This window comes from Rhinopithecus bieti, unplaced genomic scaffold (assembly GCF_001698545.2).
Source record: "Rhinopithecus bieti isolate Rb0 unplaced genomic scaffold, ASM169854v2 scaffold_68178, whole genome shotgun sequence".
NCBI classification, from domain to species: Eukaryota; Metazoa; Chordata; class Mammalia; order Primates; family Cercopithecidae; genus Rhinopithecus; species Rhinopithecus bieti.
Genome location: NW_016825878.1, coordinates 503,612 through 524,786, shown reverse-complemented (window position 1 = coordinate 524,786; position 21,175 = coordinate 503,612). Strand labels below are relative to the sequence as shown.

At 36.9% G+C, this 21,175-nt stretch overlaps 1 protein-coding gene across 4 annotated transcripts in view; it reads left to right on the top strand.

Annotated features, from left to right (window-relative positions):
* ELAVL2 (ELAV like RNA binding protein 2) overlaps positions 1-21,175 on the top strand; it is a 163,725-nt gene that overhangs the window by 78,684 nt on the left and 63,866 nt on the right. For 2 of the 4 annotated variants that reach the window (XM_017863220.1, XM_017863219.1), the window contains exons 2-3: positions 9,232-9,322; positions 12,099-12,342. In XM_017863220.1, coding sequence (XP_017718709.1) covers positions 9,251-9,322; positions 12,099-12,342 — 316 coding nt within the window. In that variant the 5' untranslated portion in view covers positions 9,232-9,250. Of the gene's footprint in view, positions 1-9,231; positions 9,348-12,098; positions 12,343-21,175 lie in introns of all 4 variants that reach the window. The other 2 variants (XM_017863218.1, XM_017863221.1) reach the window with 2 other exon arrangements.

Sequence of the window (21,175 nt, the reverse complement as noted above, 5' to 3'; positions counted from 1 at the left end):
TTTTAACGGAGTCTCGCACTTTTGCCCAGATTGGAGTGCAGTGGCGCGATGTCGGCTCACTGCAAGCTCCATCTCCCGGGTTCACACCATTCTCCTGCCTCAGCCTCCCAAGGAGCTGGGACTACAGGTGACCACCACCAAGCCCGGCTAATTTTTTGTTTTTTTAGTAGAGATGGGGTTTCACCATGTTAGCCAGGATGGTATCGATCTCCTGACCTCGAGATCTGCCCGCCTCGGCCTCCCAAAGTGCTGGGATTGCAGGTGTGAGCCCCTGCACCAGGCCCAGATAAGCAAATTTTCTATACTAACGTTTTAAGAGACATCTTCGTTGTCCAGCAATAATGATAATACCCTCTATTCACTTGGCACCTTAGAGTTTGTAAAGTGCTTTGACATTATCAGACAAAATATGTGTATGTAATTAAAGCTTTTAAAGAGAACAGACCCCTTTACCTGCTCTTTTCCTTCCCAGAGTGGAAATAATTCAAAGGCTAATGCCTTTGTGGTTTGAGTCTTAAGAATAATTACCTGTTAAAAATGTAGCCTGTAATTGCGTATGTGCTCCCTTCTCCTCTTCAGCCTATGGGGGATAGATGTTTCTCATCAACACTTGGGAATATGTATGTATATGTATATACAGGTTATATACATATATGCTCATACACTTGATTCATTTTTCATCTCTAACATGGGGGTACTTGCCCCACGTACTTTTTGAAACCCTTAAATGTTTGTTTCAAATGTGCTTCACTTGAATGATACTAAGATAACTTGCAAGTGGGAAGTCTGACGAAAGTAGGAGTGAGAGGAAGCACTTTTCTGGGTGAGATGGTGAGAGGTCATCAATCTAAGCATATTGACCCCTTTCTCTGTTAGGAGGTTATTCGAGATTGGGTGTATGTGCCTGCTGTGGACGTAAGTGGATAAGGTCTGAGGATAAGAAGGGCCTTACCTGTTCTATAGTGTATAGCATTAACTTTTTTGAAAAACGTTATTAACTCTTAAATACGTTCTTATGTAGCAGATTAACAAGAAATTTCCCTGAGATACTACTCTCCCTTATCAACCTTTTCCTCACTTTGGAATCACTGAATAAAAATAACACTTGCATTGAATGTAAATTCTCCTCCTCCCCAACTTTTTTTTCTTGAAATGTAGTGAATAACTAGAAACTTAATTACCATAAAAAGTCACAGATGTACCTAGGTGTTTTTTGTTCTAGCTGGGATGTCTGTTTTAAAGAAAGCTGTCTTTGGGGAGCAAGAGAGGTGGACCAAAGAAAATAAAGTTACTATCTTAGTGTGTGAATTTTGTTTTATAAGATGCCTCAAATTTCCATAGTAAATAAATCATAGTTACGTCTCTAAATCACAAGTATACATGTCTTGGGAATCTCAGGATGTTACACATCAACAGTAAAGAAAAATACATTTCATAGGTGAATACCAGTAATTGAGATGATCTACAGTTCAGAGCAGAAGGAAGCTGTCTGTATTGATCAGGGTTTAGACTCCTTGTTTTGCTTTCCACAATACATCAATGAATTATAAGATATTTATATGCCCTGGGATGGCATCCCTTTATTTTCAGTTTCTCTGAAGTTCTGTAGAAATATTTGTAGCCTCCTGACATTACTAAGGACAGTAGTCTTGTTAGTTGACATTTTAGATGCTTTTTTTTTTCTTGTGTAAGCTGCTTGAGGTTAAACAGTATAGCATTTGGTTTTCTATCTCATAAGTCCTGCTAAATAACAGTGAAAAATAAAATGTTAACCTAAGTGGCCAGGAGGAGTATTGTGGCACTTTCTAACATTTGTGAGTTAAAAAAACATTATTTGTATCCATAAACCTTCCTTGTCTTTTATATTTGCTTTAAGATGAGTCATTCTTTCTGCTTTGGAGTTTGTACATGACAGTATTTTAGTGTCTGTATCCAACAGAGGAGCTGTGTTTTTAACCTACCTAATGAAAACATTCAATTACTGGAATTAATTTGAGGATTTCCAATCAGCCTTTCACCATTTGTACTACCCTGAGGGGGTTCCCGATAGCTGTAACTTTTGTAGAAGAATGTGAAGTTAATCCAGTTTCTGTGTTGATTACTATGTTAACTGCCTTAATTTAGCAATTCAGATTTATCTGCCTATACCAAACAAAACCTCTGCTACAAAACTGAGGGAGTAGTTGATTTTATTCTTATTATACTCATATCCCTTTTTAGATTCTATAGCCAAATAATGGCATGGAAATTAATTAGGTCTACTGAGGTTGGAATGATTCATCACCAGAAGGTAATGTTTTAGTGTATTCCAGCCTGTAACCAAGATTGAGTTAACCCATGGCTTAACCTTTACTATTGTAGAAGTATGTAAATGACCCTGTTGAAAAATACAGATTTTAAAGTTTACTCCCGTTTCACAAAATGTGACTTAATCTCATCTTCACTTTTTTTTAAAACTTTTCAGTGTGGGGAGCTTTGAGATATTTTATTTTGAATTCTCAAAGTTTTAAGGGGGCTCAAATAGATTACAAATCAATTTTCTGACGTACTATGTTGAGTAGTTGCATTTTTTAAGCTACTGATTTTTGACTTTATATTTGCTCCTCAGTGAATCAGTTGATTCTTTTAAGAAGCTGGCTGTGGATTCTTTTAGTAGCAAATACAAAGTGAATAGTGAATATCCAACCATGAAGTGAATAACTTCTGATTTAATATTTACAAACTCCAAATTTTTGTATGTTGGGTTTCCTCTATATAGATATAGATATCTCCTTTTTTTTTTTTTTTTTCTTTTAAGGCACAACTGTCCATAAAATACCTTCCTTTGCTTATTCATCATGTGTTCTTAGTGTCCAGAGCATAGTAAATGTTTTGGTGGTTTGTAGGAATGTGAGCAGTTAGAATCTAAACCAGTTTCTTGACAATGGATTTAAACAGTGTACTGATGTAATTAAAATGCAGCACATTAGTAATGTGTTATCTTCTGGGTATATCCAGAATCTGATGACTTCTCCCCAACTTCACCCTGGTGGGAGTCACTGTCATCCTGCACCTGAATTGCTGTAGTTGCTTCTTAACTGGTCTGTTTCCAAACTCACTGAGTCTTCCTGCACACCCACACACAATTTATTTTCACAGTAGCCACATGCTACCCTTTTGCTCAAAACCTTTTATAGTTTCCTTTTTTGTTATGGTGGCCTTCAAGACCCTATGTGTTCTGGCCTCATTAGCTCTTAGACTCATCTCCTCCTACTCTCCCTGTTATCTCCTTGTCATTCTGCACAACAGACAAGCTTTGCACTGGCAGGTCTCTGCCTAGAATCTTTTCTTCTAGATATCTCCATGGGGGCTGTCTTTATTTCCTCTTAGACCTATAACAAATTACTTTAAATTTATTGGCTTAAAACAACACAAGACTTATTATCTTACAATTCCAAAGAACATCAGAAGTTCAAAGTGGTTCTCAGTGGCTAAGATGAAAGTATTAGCAGGGCTGCATTCCTTGCAGAGTCTTTATAAGAGATTGTTTCCTTGCCTTTTGCAGCTCCTAGAGGCTGCCTGTGTTCCTTGGCTGGTGGCCCCATTTAAAGCCAGCAATGTCCTTTCGATTCTTCTCATGCTTCATCACTCTGACACTGTCTCACCTTCCTCTTTCACTTATAAGGAACCTTGTAATTACATTAGGCCTACTTCAGTAACCAAGGATAATCCTCTTCTCAAGGTGAGCTGATTAGCAGCCTTAATTCTACAATCTTAATTCCCGCTTGTAATGTAACATAACATATTCACACTTCTGGGAGTAGGATGTAGACATTGAGGGGAAGGGGATTATTCTACCTATCACAGCAGCCAGCCCATATCTCCTTCAAACTTTGGTTCAAAGCTCACCCTCTTCATTGAGGCCTGCTTGTTTAATGCTGGAAACTACCCATCTTCATTTTCACATTTTCAACCCCCCCTTATTCTTCTCCATATGTATTCCAAAGCACACTTATTTATTGCTAATATACTGTTTTCTTCTATATGTTCATACTTGTATATGTTCTGCACACACCATCCACAGCAAATCAGCACTCCAAGATACTTCTTCATTGCTGTACCTCAGGACTGTCCTGAATTTGAGGGAGCTGCATGGAGATGTTCGTTGAATGCATGAATGAACAAAACATGAAACTTAAGCAGATCTTTTTTGCCAGATCTTTACTTTCCCATTGCTCAGCCTGGGTACCTATATGGACCTAGACTGAAGAGAAGGACTTGGGACCCTAAACTCATTATCTTACCTCTCTAACCTCAAAGCTTTTAAACCTGGCAGCTCTCAGACTACAAAACCTCAGAAAGACTGGCATGAAGGAGACTCTGTACTTCATCTGTAGAAGTCATAAAGGGCCAAGAGACAGAAAAGTGTTAGTGTTTGCTGCCAAAGAACATTCTCCTTATGACAGCCTGCAGCTGTTCAGTGCATTGTCTCTGCAAGTTCTTGGGCCCTTGTTAGCCCCAAGGCCAAAAATGTGGGTTTGAGGAATTCGTAGAACTAGTGAGACAGCTAACTTGGTATGTGGGTGGTCTGGAGAATTGATAGGGATTTTAGATTGAAGAAATCCTTTGACATTTAAAGCTACAAACCTTTATTTTAGGAACCACAAAGCAAAGAGAGTTAAAGAAAACAAACTAATGGCTTATTCCTGTAACTGACATAGTTAGCCTTGTGATTTTAGCACTTGGTTGGCTATTCTCTTGCTTAATTAAGTGAAGCCAGAAACATATCCTGAAAATACCACTTAGTGATTTGAATGGGAAAGATAAAGCATTTGCTGTAGGAATGCTGTGTCTCAGGCAGATGACCCCATTGACTGCCTATCCAGCTGTCATCTATAAGCTCGTATTACTTATTTCACCAATTATTTTGAGTGCTTTTGTCCCTGCTGCAAGTTCCCCAAAGGATGGTGTGGTAAAAGTTGTGCTGCCTGGGAATTTTTTTTTTTTTTTTTTTTTGTCAGGTTTCGCTCTAAAACTTTAGAGACAAATGTCTTCTGTTCGTGTGTAACTTGGCATTTAGGGAGAGATTTGTCGTGGTCAGAAGGAAGGCCTTTGCACTGAGCTGATTCTGTGCTGGTGTGCTGTGTTTGAATACTCAGGGTATTCATACCTTCTAGTTGCAAATAAGTGTAGAGACCAAGTTCACTCTATTCAAGCTGGGCCTTTCCAGCCTTGAGAGAGATGCTTGTCTTTGCTGCTAGCCATGACATTTCTTTTCAGAGACGTTATCGTTTCTATTTACCTAAAGTTTTCTAGTTAGTATCAAGATTACTTGTGATCCATGATTTAATCATGATGTGCTTCTAAATGCTAGCCATGATTCTTTTCAGAGATGTTATTGTTTCTATTTGCCTAAACTTTTCTAGTTACTATCAAGATCACTTGTGATCCACTACTTAATCATGATGTGTTTCTAAATGTCTTCTTCAAGATCTGTTTAATTTTCCTGCATTTACCTTTGGTTTTGCTATTTTCCTGAAATTGGACCCAAATTCCACATGCCCGTATCTATAACCCTGCTGGCCAGAGGCTTGGATTTGTCTTGTCTTCCAGGGTTTTGTAGTTGGAGTGATAGATTGTTGAAATAAAAGTACACAACTGTTCACAAAGGTAAATGGTTTCCTTTGTTTCGCCATATAACAGGAATTTAAATTTCAGTGGGTGAGGGTGGCTGATGGAGTGTGCCAAAACTTGAAAATACGCTTTCATAATTCTGGTTTGAAATACTTGGTGGGATAGAAAAACAAGTTAGAGTCACTCATGATTATTTGTGCTTCTAATTTGTAGTTTAAATTTATTTGTAAAAAGTAAAAAAAAAAAAAGTTACCAAGTTTGTACACATTTAGGGAGAGGGGATTTGCTCTTTCATTCTCCAATTTTTAAGAAACTGTTCTTGCCCTTTCCTTTTTAAATGCTTAGTTTGTACAAACTCCTGAAATGGAGGTGGGGTGGGTTTGGATGGAGCCTTGAATAAGGGAGATGGGACTGCATAAACAAAGCTAGAAGAGTGACGGTATTGGACTGTTTGAGGGACAAGGAGTAGTTCAGATCTTAAGGTGCTTGAATAAGTGGATTGGTAAAAGTGGTTGTACAGGATCTCTGTTGATACCTAGTGATTTACACTTAATTTGATAGGCAGCAGGGAGCTGTGGAAGGATTTAGAAAGTCTTCCTGGGAACAGTAACAGTGTTAGGGTAGATTAGGATGAGGAGAGAGGGACGTTTTGGAGGCTTTAATTGGGTGGTCCAGAAGAAGATGAGAGCCCAGGTCAGGATGGTGACCATGCCTGGAGCAACAGGACCAGCCTCACCAGGGGTCGTTGTATTGGCCCTTTCAGCAGCCCTGCTATGACTTTAACCCACAGAAGTCTGTCCCCTAAATCAGGTGGTTTCTAGGCTATGGAACCTTTTTCCCTCCTTGCAACATTATACTGAGTGAACTTCATAAAAATTCTCAGAATATAGTTAAGATACATTTATTTATTTATTTTGGAGACAGAGTTTCTTGCTGTCACCCAGGCTGGAGTGAAGTAGTATGGTCTTGGCTCACTTCAACCTCCACATCCCAGGTTCAAGCCATTCTCCTGCCTCAGCCTCCTGAGTAGCTGGGACTACAGACCACACCTGGCTAATACTTTGTAGTTTTAGTAGAGGCGGGGTTTCACCATGTTGCCCAGGCTGGTCTTGAACTTCTGACCTCAGGTGGTCCGCCTGTCTCAGTCTCCCAAAGTTCTGGGATTACAGACCTGAGCTACCAAGCCCGGCCTATTTAAGATGCTTTTAATTAACTATCTGGTTTGGTGACTGTCTGCAAGAGGTTTGAAAATAGTGAAGAAACTGATTACCTTAGTTTGCAGAATTTTTTAATTGTAAGATTAGAAAATATAGACTACTTTTCTCTCATGTGACCAGGAAACTATTGGATCAGTTTGACTTCTCAGATTCTTAACTCTTCCCAGATACGAGAACTAAAGCATTTATTTTCTAAATTCCACTATTGTGAAAACAGTAGATGTTAATATTCATAGAGAACCATTTAAATAAAAAGTTTAAAAGTCTTTATGGCTTTTTGGAAGTACTTGTGTGCCTAAAAGTAGAGACCATCTTCTATTTCCTAATAAAACCTACGCTTTCACCAAAGTAACAACCATTTTACCTTGGAGCCCAGTCAAAGTTTAGAATATTCTGGATTCATCTATGCTAAAGTGCCTTTTCATAAATTATTACTTGGATAATAACAGGAGGAAAAGCAGTCTGAATTGGCACAAGTGATGTCTAAATTAAGAGGAGAATATATATTGAAACATTATTTTTTTTAAGCCTTAAAATTAATGGCTCTGTTTCACTGGAATATGGCCTTTTTTTCTTTCCAAAGAGTTTCAGAGCCAATGGAATCTATAAATAGTGCACAGCCCAGTTGTCTGTGGTAGATTGAGTAGAGCAGAATTGCCTGTCCTTAAGTGAAGGGGAAGTAGCTTTACATTTTTAGTAACTGAATTGTTGGCCAGCATAAAGGTAAGGGCCATGTGAGCAACTTATTTATAACTTCTCATAAAGGTATGTGTCTGCCTCAAGCGGAGAGACTGTCTGGGGTGCTTGAAATGTAAAAGTGCAGTAGAATCATTTTCCATACACAGCCTTCCTATCTAGTTGGTGCAATAAAGTGATTGTTCACCTCCCTGGGGCTTTCAGAAAGAGGGGTGTCAACAGATTAGCTCATTAGTGTCCTCCTCCTATGGAATAGAAGGGACTAAGGCAGTTAAATTAAAATCTGTTTTATGTATTGAGGAATGTCTAGATTGAACTCCTGAGGGTATTCAGGACATACGTTTATGCCTGCTTTACCCTGCTGGGTGTGGTCCTGCTCATGTAGTCTAACTACAGTTGGGTTCTTATAAAAAGTCTTACGTGGGTGTAAAGCACTTTTTCACAGGTTCAGTTCAACTATAAGTAGTTTTTTGAAAATAAAGAACATAGGATCAGACTGAATTATCTTGTTACAGTGGGAGAACGGAAGAAGAGTAAATTAACGTTTTCATGGCATCCTAAAAAAAAAAAAAAAAAAAAAAAAGTATGTTAACCACTTTTGGTAGATGCCAGAAAGTGGAATCCATTGTTACTGGCAGCATTGCTAATATCAAGAGTAAATCACTTACAGCCAGGATTGCCTCTCAGGATAAAATTTTTATAATTATAAATAAGTAAAAGACATTTTCGGACCTCTTCTGTTATTCACTGTCTATTTTTAGAAACTAAGTTTTCTGATTATTATGTTGATGATTTGAAGCATCTGCATATATGGCAAAAAAAAAGTAAACTTTGGCTTTTGTGCCAATATCATGGCTCTGTTTGGTATTTGGGCAAGTTGCAATAAATGGTAAATGGCCCATTAACTATACCGGAGGCCTCATAGCAGCACTAATTTCACATCGTGCTGGGTTTACAATTTACATATTAAAAAATGTTCACTTGATTTTGTTCAGGGACAAAGCTGACATCCTATGCAAGCATTACTACAAACAATCCTATTTATCGGTCCAATTATTTCAATTGAAAGATGCTGGTTTACTGCCTCTTAGTATATCTGAACAATTCTCAGTGAAACTGTTAGAAACCGTTTGACTGTAGTGGCAAAATAACCTCACAGGGTTTCGATTCACTTTTAATTTTAAGTCCCAGGACTAAGGATCATTTGTAGTATAATGTAACAGTGTGGGCAAATATAGCTTCTCTTAATGTCCTTCTGATATTTTGGGGAAACAGTGCTTTTATGCAAAGCAATCACTTAGGAATTGCATGATCACTTTTTCCCACTATAAAATTTCATTCACATTTCCTCCCTTCTCCCACATCCTTAAGAGATAAGATAGCCTGCAGTATTTTGCTTTATTTTACTTTATTTTTTAAATTTTTGAGGTGTGGTTTAAATTAGTTCTTTAGAATAGATGCCAAGATAACTAGTTAATATTGTTTTAAAATCAGGCTCTTAATTAAAATGCTTATATTTGTGCAAGAAAACTACATGTTGAAATGAATTTGGAAAGATTAGATTGGAATTGCCTCAATTTCAATTAAGCCACACTGCATGGACGTGCTGGGAATATCAATACAATCACTGTAAATTTTGTACAAACTGATTTGTTGCATTATCTTGCTCATCTAACATACGGTACTTTTTGTGTCCATATTGCAGACGGCAACTCCAAACTAACATGGCAGTCAGACTGTGTGATGTGGCTTCTCTGCTTAGAAGTGGTTCGTGGGCAGCAGAGCCTTGGACCGGGGTCTGTGGGATTTTTCTTAAATTCTGTAGGCTACTTTTTTTTTAGCATGTTGCAGGAGTGCTGAGGCCATACCAAACACTTGAATCTTTCATTTGGCGTACTAATTATTCTTACGTTTAACCTATTGTGGTATGGCCATCTTTAGGACTTAAAGCACATTGCAATTTTAACTATAGTGGTATACGTAGCATCAGAACCATGCTCTCGTATGTAATTTTTTTATAATCTAAATTAGGATTTAGCGCAGACTCAAAAGAGTGACAAGCTTTTTTAAAAAAACAAAAAAAGTTTTGGTATGGTCTGAATACTAAGTTACCGTAATTCTATACATTCTGTTTACTATGTATTTTTTTGGTTACTAAATTTTGAAGTTATTTAAAATTCTTGATGCTCCAGAAAAAAAAAGTTGAAATTGTAAATCTAGCTGAAAATTATTTGCCCAGTAACTGTTGAAAGAGTTTGCATTCTGTGAACAGTTGTGTTGAGCCTATCAATGGAATATGCATTATTTGTAAAATATAGCACATTAGTATCATTTTATTCTGAGCAGATGGTCCTATAGCAGAGAGATGCTGTAATTTTCAGCGCACACAGCCTACTGCAGCTGTTCACTTGAATGTTGGCTTAGGAGCTCATTCTTGCCACCTGAACATGGAAATAAATGTGCAATTAAGTGAGGAGTGTTTGTTGTCCTTTCTAAATCTTGCTAATTTCAGTCAATGAACACTTTGTATTTCAAATGCTATCCCAATGAGCTTTAGTCCGAATCTCCCATTTGGGGCTCTCATAATTTCTACACCTATCCAAACTTTTCAATAGTGATTTATGTGTCTTTGGCCACTTGAATCTTGTAGCTCATTGTTTCCATAACTGCTGGGCAAGGGTTAACCCCAGAAGAATTTTGCTGTGAAAAGAGTGACCCATAGCTAATATTCTACAAACCAGAACAGTTATGTTTAATTAGGAAATCTGAAACTTCCCTTTTCAAATTCAAATAGATTTGTTAGTTATAATAAAACCCATATCTTGACTTAAGATTTTTAAATACAGATTTCAAAGGTTTATTTTCCCTCATCCCTTTAAGTATTCCCTGAGAAAGCTTACATACCCAAGAGAAACAGCTTGCAGCTTATAGAATAAATACCCACTTCTTTGACAAGGAAATGAAGTCATGGAGGGGTTACAGGTTGTTGGATATTTCAAAAGCTGTTCTGGATTTTGCCTCCTGTTTTTTTTTGTTTGTTTGTTTTTTGTTTTTTGTTTTTTTTTTTTTTATGACAGCACTGATTCTTGTCCAGTCTGACCAGTCTCAATCTGTCCTACACTGCCTTCTTTTGTTAACATCTGGCAGTAGAGATTTCTTCCTATATGTTTATCTGCTAATGTGCCTTTTTGTTTTTCTTAGGCAATATGCGTTTTAAAAGACAGTTTTTTCTCTTTCCTTGTAACCCTCTTTCCCTTTACTTTGCTTTTTTTCTTTGCCTCAAGTTCTTTGCCTTTTCTGTGTTAAAACTTCCCTAAAGCTAGCATCCCGTCAATTCAGAATTGTCAGTTTTGAGAAGTAGTTCTTTGTGGAGGTGAGAGATGTATGCAATATGAAGGATGATCCTTTCAGTGATGCTTTGATTTTTAGATTCCACCACAGTCTTGGCCGTCCAAAGTTAGGTAGTTACTGGAAAATGCTTTTGTAAAATATGGGGCTGTGGTTTGTGACTCTTTGGCATAGGATTGGTTTTAGGAAACTAGATTTAAAACTGCTTAATAAGTGATTTTTAGAGTAGCCTGAACGGTTTGAGGCCATTTTCCCCAATTCTGTTCTTTATCTGGTGTTTGGAATTTATAGATACCCTATTACTTGCATTTTCAACAGGCTTATGTGCTCAAATGAGAATTCCTTGGGCTGGTCTGTTTGCAAAAGTTGATATATTTACATTGTTGTTTTCATTGACTGGATAGGTTTTCTTTTTTCTCATTAAAAGCAGAGTCAAGGAAAACACCATATCGAAGTGTTTGGGGATTTTATTTCGATGCTGTAGATCAGTTGCCTTGTTGATTTTTAGCTGCCAAGGTTGACGAGAGTGTCCTATTAGATTCTACCAGGTAGACAAAGTATTCATAGCTTCATTCCCAAGTTACCTTACAGTTCCTTTCCACTCCCTAAAACATAGCATCTATTTTTTTCTTACCAGTGGTAGATGATATTGTCCATCAAAAACATTTTCAATATGTAACCAAAACAGTACATGTTGACAAATTTATATTTTTAAAAGTACTCTTGCTCTTTGATTTTTAAGTTAATGGATATCTGTCAGTTTTAGCATATTGAATCACTTAGGCTAACTGAAAATCTCTTCAGAGTTAGGTAGGTCATTTTTTTGTTCGTTGTTGTAGCATGTTAAGCACTTTTATTTTCTAGTATGATTTTTAGTTAGAGTTCAATTCTGTGCCCTTTGATACTTAATTTTCTCATCTGTGGACACTGCAGGTGAGTAAGGATATGTGAATAGACGTAGAATGTGATTCTAGAAATGTTTAAGATTTAAATTGTGCTTATGTGCATGTATGGAATATGTATGTGGAAATATAGTTGTAACCTTAAGATGAATAGGTTAATAGGAAGTAAAAATTAGTGTAGGTGTTAATACTTTTTGTTGAAGCATTGTTGTAATTTCAGTAGAACAACTGTGTTTAGTGACAAGTGTTTAAATTCTTGGATGGAGTCTCTAATAGGTTGTGAAATATGAATTCTGACATTTCTTATTTTCTCTGTTTTTAGCAGGTAATTGCTGCCATGGAAACACAACTGTCTAATGGGCCAACTTGCAATAACACAGCCAATGGTCCAACTACCATAAACAACAACTGCTCGTCACCAGTTGACTCTGGGAACACAGAGGACAGCAAGACCAACTTAATAGTCAACTACCTTCCTCAGAACATGACACAGGAGGAACTAAAGAGTCTCTTTGGGAGCATTGGTGAGATAGAGTCCTGTAAGCTTGTAAGAGACAAAATAACAGGTAAGCAGTTTTATGTAGATGACTCATATTTAAAGGATCGTGTCTCAAGATATGAGAAAATAAGATTACTGCTTGTAAATAATTCATGCTGCGATTTTACGTATCTAGATTTTCTTTCTGTTATTACATCAGCAATATGAAACTTAGTTTAAAATTTTCTTTTGAAGCATAAACTATTTTTGGTATAGTATATATTTTAACTGGACTTTAATGTACTCTGATCTGGACAGTATCTTTGGAAAATGTTCTAAAAGTATGTATATCTGGGATAGCAAGTGTCATGTTAACCTTTATCTTTTAGTATCCAGAGTGTATTTAATTTAGCATTTCAACAGTGAGATACAATATGTGTTTGGGAGAGGGGAAAAAAATCTTGAAGTGTCTTTTCCTTATGTTAGTATAATCCTTTTGCTTATATATGATAAAATAAATGGTAATGTTCACATTGTCAGTGTATAAACATTTTCACTGATACAATACCGAGTGTAATGAGATCTTATTTTCTGTTCCTTAACAAGGAAAGGATGACATGGTATATGATTGTCCTTATTGTCAGAAAGATAAGGCCTTAATTATAGTACATTTTGAATATTAGGTAGTTGACAATCTTCTTAGTATTTTTTAAGATTTGACTAAATTTTTAGAGTAAGCCAGAACCTAATTTAAGGAGCATGTGCTTGGGATAGAAAGGTTAATGCTTCCTGCAGGAGTTGTTTTCAAACACTAAAAATATATGAAGTTAGACATATATATGAAGTTAAACACTAAAATATATGAAGGTAGACAAACCCCGAGGATTTTCATGTTAATTAAATTTGATTGATGGTGTATACCAAATTGCTTTACAAAGCTTATAACCAAAAATATAAAATGGAATATTTGAAATGAGTAAAAGATACTTAAAGACAGTGTGAAGAATGAGACCAGGAGTCTGAACTCTCACCTAGTCATGTGACCTTGGACAAGTCAGCTCTAGACTTCTGGTTTCCATTGGCAAAATTAGGTAAAAGGCAGAGAAAAAGGGGCTCACACTGGGCCATTTCTAAGTTCACTTTTGACTTTTTCATACATGGGACTTTGAGCTATTCTGCTACTCATTAGGGCTCATTCTCTATTAGCTCTACAGGTGAGTTCTAGAGCCAGCCCCTGGGCTTGGCCTCATAATCGTACTTCCTCAAGCTACAGATTGAGGTTCACAGAGAGAACTTACTGAAATCAAGTTAAAAACTAAGTACAAACTGATTGTCATTGATCCATATCAAATGGCCATTCTATTTTAATTATGTTGCTTAAATGTTCACTATGATATTAGGAAGGTGGTTCTTACGTTCCTGAACATAAGATCATCCGTCTGATAATCAGATGGATAAGATTTTTGAGTTTCTTTTCCAAAATGAGTGTGATAGTCATATGTGAAATTTAATAGAGTTTTAATAAGTTGAAAAGGTGAAGAACAAAAGGCTGCTCTTATGTCTCTGTCCTGATGTTGAATTTTATCTTTTTTTTTTTTTGGTAAAGTAAAACAACATCCCTTACATGTGGATTTTGCAACCTTTTTAATATGAAAGATAAAATATGATAAATGACTTGAGGACTGTGACACAAGTCATGTGATTTATGATTGCTTAGTAGAGTTCCCCTAACCATTAAAAAGAAAGATGAATGAATAGAGCACGAAAGTCATATTTTGTTATGAAACTGTTATGATACATTTTATCATTTTATAAGATGAAAATATTAAAAAATCATACGTCTTTCATATTAGGCACTTGCCGCAGGAGACATCTTACAGATTCTCACATCTAACCTCTAGTCAATCATGAGTTAATCTTATTCTTTTGTAAATCTTTAGAGCTGTTATGTGACAAAATGGGATAAATTTGAGTTCTTTATCTTCATCTCCTTTGCCTCTCTAGCTTTAGTGTGGTAGACAGTGGTAATAGAAGCACAACACATGGGCATTCTTTAATACATGGCTAGATACTAAAAAATTGTGTAAATATTTCTTGTTCATTTCCTTCACCTCTGACCCCTGCCTATTGTCTTTTCAGTGGCTCGAGGGGAAGGCTGTAATGGAGGTGTCCACTGTGGTAAAATTTCTATTAAAAATATTTGGTAAGCAAGTCGAGTCCCCAAGAAATTCCACAGTGGGCATGAGTACTGAAAGATGTTTATAAAGATGTAACATTTTTATATATGTGTGTGTATATATACATATCTATACATACATATACATATATACATATATGTATATACACACTATAATATATATGATATATGCACGTGCATACACTACATATTATATATAGTATATATTTTTTATATAGTTAACGCATAATTGAACAAATTGTGGAGTACAGTGAGATGTTTTGATGCTATATACATTGTGTAATGATCAAGCAGGGTATTTAGCATTTCCAAATCTCAAACATTCATAATTTCTTTGAGAGTGCTCAAAAATCCTCTCTTCCAGCTGTTTTGAAGTATGCTATACAATATTGCTAACTATAGTCACCCTTCTGTGGAATAGCACACCAGAACTTATTTCTTCTAACAGTGACCCTGTACCCATTAACCATCTAGCCCCCTCCTTCCTTCCTCCTCTCTTCTCCACCCTCTGGTACCCACTGTTCTCTCTCTGCTCCCGTGAGATCAGCATGTTTCTGTTCCACCTATGAGATCATGTGGTATTTGGCTGTCTCACCTCACTTAACATAGTGTCCTCTAACTTCACCCATGTTTCTGGAAATGACATAATTTCATTCTTTTTTGTGACTGAATAGTATTTCATTGTGTATATAGAGCATATTTTCTTTATCCATTTGTTGGTTGATGGACATTTGGGTTGAGTCCATATTTTGGCTATTGTAAACATTGCTGCAACAAAAATGCATCTCTTTGACAAACTGATTTCATTTCTTTTGGGTTAACATGCAGTAGTGGGGTTGCTGGATCATATGGTAGTTCTGTTTTTAATTTTTTGAGGAACTTTCATACCATTTTTCATAGTGTATTTAGTGTATTAATTGCCTTCCCACAATAGTATATAAAATTGAAAGATGTTTTTCAACCTTCGATTTGTGAGATAGTAGTAATTATTTCTTTTTTTCTTTTTTTTTTTGAGACGGAGTCTCGCTCTTTTGCCCGGGCTGGAGTGCAGTGGCCGGATCTCAGCTCACTGCAAGCTCCGCCTCCCGGGTTTATGCCATTCTCCTGCCTCAGCCTCCCGAGTAGCTGGGACTACAGGCGCCCGCCACCTCGCTGGGCTAGTTTTTTGTATTTTTTAGTAGAGACGGGGGTTTCACCGTGATAGCCAGGGTGGTCTCGATCTCCTGACCTCGTGATCCGCCCGTCTCGGCCTCCCAAAGTGCTGGGATTACAGGCTTGAGCCACCGCGCCCGGCCTAATTATTTCTTAAGTATTGTATTGACAGACAAGTTTAGGAAGTGCTGCACTCCGTAGTTCTTTAAGATCCATACTCGATAATCACTGTATTAAGAACTATGAAAAATACAGCAGTAAAGAAAATCTGTTTGATTTATAGTCCCCAGTCTTATTTGATCATATAACCTATTTGGGGGCTGTTGGAAGGGTAAGTACATCTCCCTGCCAGTAGATTCCACTGAACATGGTGCTATAAAGGCTTTTGAAATCATTTGTTATTAACTGGTTATCAGACCAGTTTAACCTGTTCACATCAATAACATATGAGCATGTTTCCTAAAAGAAACATACATGATAATAAATTCAAAAGTGGAGTAGGTAAATCTGAACACTAGGCACCTCAACTTCTGGTAATCTTGGTTTGATTTGGACTACTGACATCTTATTTGTAAAATGGGTTAAAATGGCTTTTAGAAGGATCTCACTCGTTTAGCTTAAGCATAAACTGCTTTAGGATTTTTTTTTTTTTCTGAATTTCTCACTAAATATTTATATTGAGTAAAATAGTCTAGAAAATGGTAGTATCTAAAATTGGGTTCTGAATGGTTGTACTTTGAAAAGTAGGCACACTTCCTAAGAAGTAGTATTAATGTATCCTTAGCAAGGTTTTGAAAGAATTGTGGAGCTTTGGACGCTGCCCTGTGATGTGTAGCACTACCCATCTTGTGCAGTTTCTCAGTAAGCATTTTAGGTACAGACCAGAGTTCTTTGGTCCTTCTCTAATTATCCAGCTTATTCTGCCTCCTGGGGAGCAGTTGGGACCCATTTCTGTATTCTGATTTTGTAGGAGCATGAGCATTAATTGGGTTACAGGAAAACTCTGGAGTCACTCTGCAGGAAGATTTGAAATGTTTCCTTTTCCCTTTTCTTAAATCTTCATGCTGAATTAGGAAAGTGTATCTGAGGAACAAAAATATCTAGTTAGGAAAGTGTGTGCCTCTTAAGTCCTTGAAGAGAGTGTATAATTTTTAGACTGTCAGTGTTAGCAAATTAATGTCACTATTTTGATCGAGTGAGGATTACGGAAGTACATTAAGAAATGTCTTCAGTAGCAAATACAATAATCTCTCTAGACTAAGTTCTATTTATTATGTTTCTTGTCAGGTCCGTCTCTTTGGGCTTCTGCCCAGCTGTATGCTTCAGCCTGTTTCCTATCTATAGGCATTCATCATGAGAAGCTTCTGCTGCTTGTACAGCTTAGCTGACTTTGGTCCATCCCTTTGCGTTCTTAAATGGACTTCGGAGTCCTTGACACCTGCTGATGTTGCATTCTAGATGAGCAAAATGGATTTTGTGATGCAAGGAATGAATAATAAAGCGTTACAGTCAGAAAAGCCCTAGAGGTGACCTTAACCAACCCTCTCCCTTCTTTCCACCAAACATCATAGGTGACGAGAGGCCTAGGTTTGTGAAATGACTAGTCCAAGGCCACACAGCTACTAAGCGGTAGAGTAGGGACCAGAATTCTGATTATCTTATTCTTTACCTGGATGTTTCCTCTTTGCCTCTTGTTGGAGGCAAGACCTCACCTCACTCTTTAAAGATTAAGCACAGGGCCAGCTGATGAATTTATAGAGAGATAGGTAATTTTTACAGTTATCCAGAGGGCGTCTTCTGGTGAGTGTGTCTTCTCTGGAAGGGGAGTGGAAGGTTTTTGACAAAGACTGACGAATACACCAAATGAACAAGAACATCTGTCCTTCTCTAGAAACATAGTCAATGGTTGTGAAGTTGATATTCTAGCCTGGTGGTTCCCAAATTTGGCTCTACATCCTCACCTAAGGGAGTTTTAGAATCTGTTGTCAGAGAGTTTCCTAGGTGATTTTGAAGCCCAAAAAGTTTTGGGAATCAGACTGTGTCTCTTGAAGTATGGTCATTAGGATTCCTGCATTGGAATCACTTGTAATGAGTGCCAGAAATGCATGGTCCTGGGCCCTGTCCAGGCCTACTGAATCAGAATCTGTAGGGGTGACCTGGAATGTCAGCTAGGAGTTATCCATGTCTTGAACATTACACAGGGAGATTGAACCAGGGATTTCCAAGTTTACCTGAATTCTAGATTTAGGGGGTTATGAAAGAGGTGTTAACAATTGCAGTACTTAATTCCTTGGAAAGTTTAAGTTTAAAGTGCTCTCCCCTCCTCAGCATTGGTCTCTGAATTAATTCCTGGGGTTCAGAACTAGAGATGTTGAGTTTAAGTCACTAGGCTGTGTTTTTACTGATCTGATAGTAATTAGGTTTTTGAAACACCAGGGTAGATAGTTCTTTCACTGTTATTTTTCCTTCTAAAAGAATGGCTAGAGTAGTAGTTAGTAGAAGACTTCAGGTAATGAGTATTTCACTCTTTCTTTGAGTTATTTGAGGTGGGTCTTGTACTGATCTCATCAACTGCTAACCAGAAGCTTTGACAAAAGGGGAAAAAAGAAAAAAACAAATATAAATTCCAGGGGGCCCAAAGAGATGTTGATTTACAAGGTAGTGCCTTGCATGATAAGGCTCCTGCCATGCCCCAGCACGCCTTATGGCTAGGATCTTAAAATCATTTTTATTAATATATGAGTGTTTTAGCTAGGTTTATCTTGTGTCTCTGCTTGCTGAGAATTTTAAAGCTAGTTTTGATCCTTATCTATCAAAATAATGTGATTTCCAAAGTTTATTTTAATGGCATAGGATTCTCTTCTTTTTAAACAAATACAATCTTAGCTCCTCAGGATTGAAACAGATAAGTGGGATTTTATTAGACTAATGGGAACCTTCAACTTTAATAGCACTTATTTCCTATGAGTCAAACACAGTGAACACAAAGTTGTTTTGATGAACATTAATTTGAAAATGTGATTCTGTATGTCAGTTACAGTTATACAGTGAGCCTGTGAAATGTCCATAGTATCAAGAGGTCAAGAATTCTGATTCTTGCAGACTAGTAGTTGGAAACAGCAGGGCGATTGGGTGGGTGGGTGGGTGATAACTTAATAAACACCTCACTTTGCAAACTCTGTATGCTATTTAATTAGAAAGATGGCAGAAAGGCTGTGTGTGTTCTTAGGGTCTGTAGGAAAGAAGATACGTAAAATGCTTTGGTCCCCAGTGCCTTAGCTGTGGAATATAGTAATGTTTGAATCTGTTTTAAGATTTTAGTGGCTAGGTTTGTATAAAATGAAATTTGTGTCAAGTTTGTGAAACCTCTATTTTTGGAACATCTCTCATAGGTAAAAGGTAATGGAGAAACTTTATTTGCATCTTAACTGATGTGTCTTTAAACTTAATTATTTTTTCATTATATCTTGTTTCTTTGCCAAAGGTCATGCAGTCCTTTAAAACATTTGGTGTTACCACTATAGAAGCCTCATATACAATTTTGGAGAAAGACATTAAAGTTTATTCTTCTAGGTTCACTTTTTGCTTGAACCTGGGTATTTTTATAGAACAATTTTCAGTGTGAGCCTTGATTAGTTTAGTTGAAAGATTACAGGATGATGAAACTAGAAATTTGTAACATTTTAAGAAATAAATACAGTACAGTTCTTTATCATTGTTAGGAAAAACAACTTACGTCCTCTTTAGTACCTGGGGATTTAGAAATTAATTGGAGAAATGGCGCACAATTTTTGTTAGTATTTTATATGTTTGGGAGTTGACAGAAAAGTGTTATAAAACTCAAGTGGTCAAGGTTGGGGGGGTTGGGGGACTTACATACCATTTTAACAAAGGAAAGGTTTGGACTTTGTGGAATACAAAATTGTGGGGAAGTGTTCAGAAAATAATAAGGGGACAGATAAGGGAAATTTTAACAAGGTTGGTTTATACAGACCTGTATGCATAAACAATCTGGTGTCGACTGTCTCAAGTAATGAGTCACTTACCTCTGAACTGGTACAGGACAGAGGGACACCTTCCCATGGGAAATTAATACTCTGCTTTTAGGGAGAAAAGGGGAGGGCAGAGAACTCTTCTTGCATCTGTTGATTTTTCATTTTCCTCAGTCTAAAATAATACTTAATGCTGGCCAGGTGCGGTTGTTCACACCTGTAATCTCAGCACTTTGGAAGGCCGAGGCAGGTGGATCACCAGAGGTCAGGAGTTCAAGACCAACCATGGCCAACATGGTGAAACCCTGTCTGTACTAAAAATAAAAAAATTAGCTGGATGTGCTGGTGCACACCTGTATTCCCAGCTACTCACAAGGCTGAGGTGGGAGAATTGCTTGAACCCGGGAGGCAGAGGTCGCAGTGAGCTGAAATCATGCCACCGCACTTGCATTTCAGCCTGTGCGGCAGAGCAAGACTCCGTTTCACAAAACAAACAAAACAACAACAACAAAAAAACTTAAACCTAAAAAAACGTAAACCGCCAAAGTGGAATATTTTGGGGTGGCAAATCTGGACCTCTTCACCATTTAGTAAGTTAATTCCCAGTTAACAGCTCTTCATAAATCAAAGAGCTGCTTCTTTAGATAAGCAGTGGTAATGAAGCCTTTAATGGCTAGTTGCTAGGAAGAAGAAACATCTATTTGAGGATACAGAAAAATATGAAACAGTATTCTTCTCTAGTAATTTGTTAATCATCCAGATTTGTTTCTCTGATTTCCTGATACTGATATTTGTGTTACTTGGTATTTCGGTCCATTAGAATAAAATGTAAAAAAAAATGTGTCACTCCCAGGAGACACAGTTTTCCAACAGCTTTCTTAGAATGTTTACTGGGAAAATAAGGTTGAATCTATGGTGTAAATGAGATTTAGGAGTTTTGATTTTGTGCTTTCCTAGCCCTTATCAGAGTAACTTTTAGAATAGCCATGTTTGCCTTACCAGATGAAGAACAGTCTTCAGTATCTTTCTCTTTGTTCCTTTGCTAGTTTGACAGAAAACACAAACTATGTAAATACATTCAAATTCATAGAAAATAAAATTACAGTTGAAAGTCTCTTGTAACATTTGCCCCTTTATAATTTAGCATAAGAGTGCATGTGTGCTATTTCCTGTTCTAGACCTTTTCTTGGGGGTAGTCTTTGTTTACTTTGCATCAGGAGATTGGTGGTATAGAAGAGAAACCATTCTCAATTTAAGTGTTTTTTATAGGAATTATGGAAAAAGTAGATGAGAAAGAAGATGGTGAAGTTAAATGAAGATAGTTAAATTAGGAGATAAAAAACAGTTAAATTGTGATAAAACTTGTTGCTTCTTTTTTTGTAATTTATAGAATTTTAAAATAGTTTCTTCTCTGGTATGAAAATGATTTATACCCCCCAATTTTATGATGTACAAAATCAACCTGTTTTTGACAGTTTTCATTCTATTTCACTACCGTAAATATTGCACAACTTTGGCCACCAGCCTTTTTATTTATTTTTTATTTATTTATTTATTTATTGACAGAGTCTCATTCTGTC